At 59.2% G+C, this 683-nt stretch overlaps 1 protein-coding gene across 1 annotated transcript; it reads right to left on the bottom strand.

Annotated features, from left to right (window-relative positions):
• Positions 1–5: 5 nt before the first annotated feature.
• LOC121364729 (zinc finger protein 436-like) lies at positions 6–680 on the bottom strand (the record flags this gene model as incomplete). Its single annotated transcript, XM_041488209.1, has 1 exon — positions 6–680. A coding segment is annotated over one exon (675 nt), but the record flags the coding sequence as incomplete, so codon positions are not given.
• Between the last annotated feature and the right edge of the window lie 3 nt (positions 681–683).

Genomic DNA, 683 nt, shown 5'->3' with positions numbered 1-683 from the left:
TGATCACACTCGTAGGGCCTCTCACCACTGTGGAGGCTCCGGTGCTTGCTAAGGTGGGAGTTCTGCCTGAATCCCTTCCCACAGTCGGGGCAGCGGAAGGGCCTCTCCTCTGTGTGAGTCTGATAGTGTAGGAGGAGATGGGAGCTGCTCTGAAACCTCTTCCTGCATTGATCACACTCGTAGGGCCTCTCCCCAGTGTGGATGCGCCGGTGCCTGACGAGGTGGTAGTTCTGCCTGAATCCCTTCCCGCAGTCGGGGCAGCGGAAGGGCCTCTCCTCCGTGTGAATCTGATAGTGCCGGAGGAGATGGGGGCTTCTCTTAAACCTTTTCCCACACACGGAACACTCGTAGGGCCTCTCCCCAGTGTGGGTCCTGTGGTGCTGCATCAGGCTGCAGTTGTCGATGAAGCTCTTCCCACACTCCCCACACTCGTACGGCCGTTCCCCAGTGTGGGTCCTGTGGTGGCTGCTCAGGCGGGATATATTGCGGAAGCTCTTCCCACACTCCCCACACTCGTAGGGCCTCTCCCCAGTGTGGGTCCTCTGGTGCCTGATCAGGCTGGAGCTGCAGATGAATCTATTCCCACACTCCCCACACTCGTAGGGCCTCTCCCCAGTGTGGATTCTCTTGTGATTGATCAGGAGAGTGCTCCACCTGAACCTCTTCCCACACTCCCCACACTC

The sequence above is a fragment of the Pyrgilauda ruficollis genome, unplaced genomic scaffold (assembly GCF_017590135.1).
Source record: "Pyrgilauda ruficollis isolate IOZ18807 unplaced genomic scaffold, ASM1759013v1 scaffold8881, whole genome shotgun sequence".
Lineage (NCBI taxonomy): Eukaryota > Metazoa > Chordata > Aves > Passeriformes > Passeridae > Pyrgilauda > Pyrgilauda ruficollis.
This window is presented reverse-complemented; position numbering and strand designations above follow the sequence as displayed.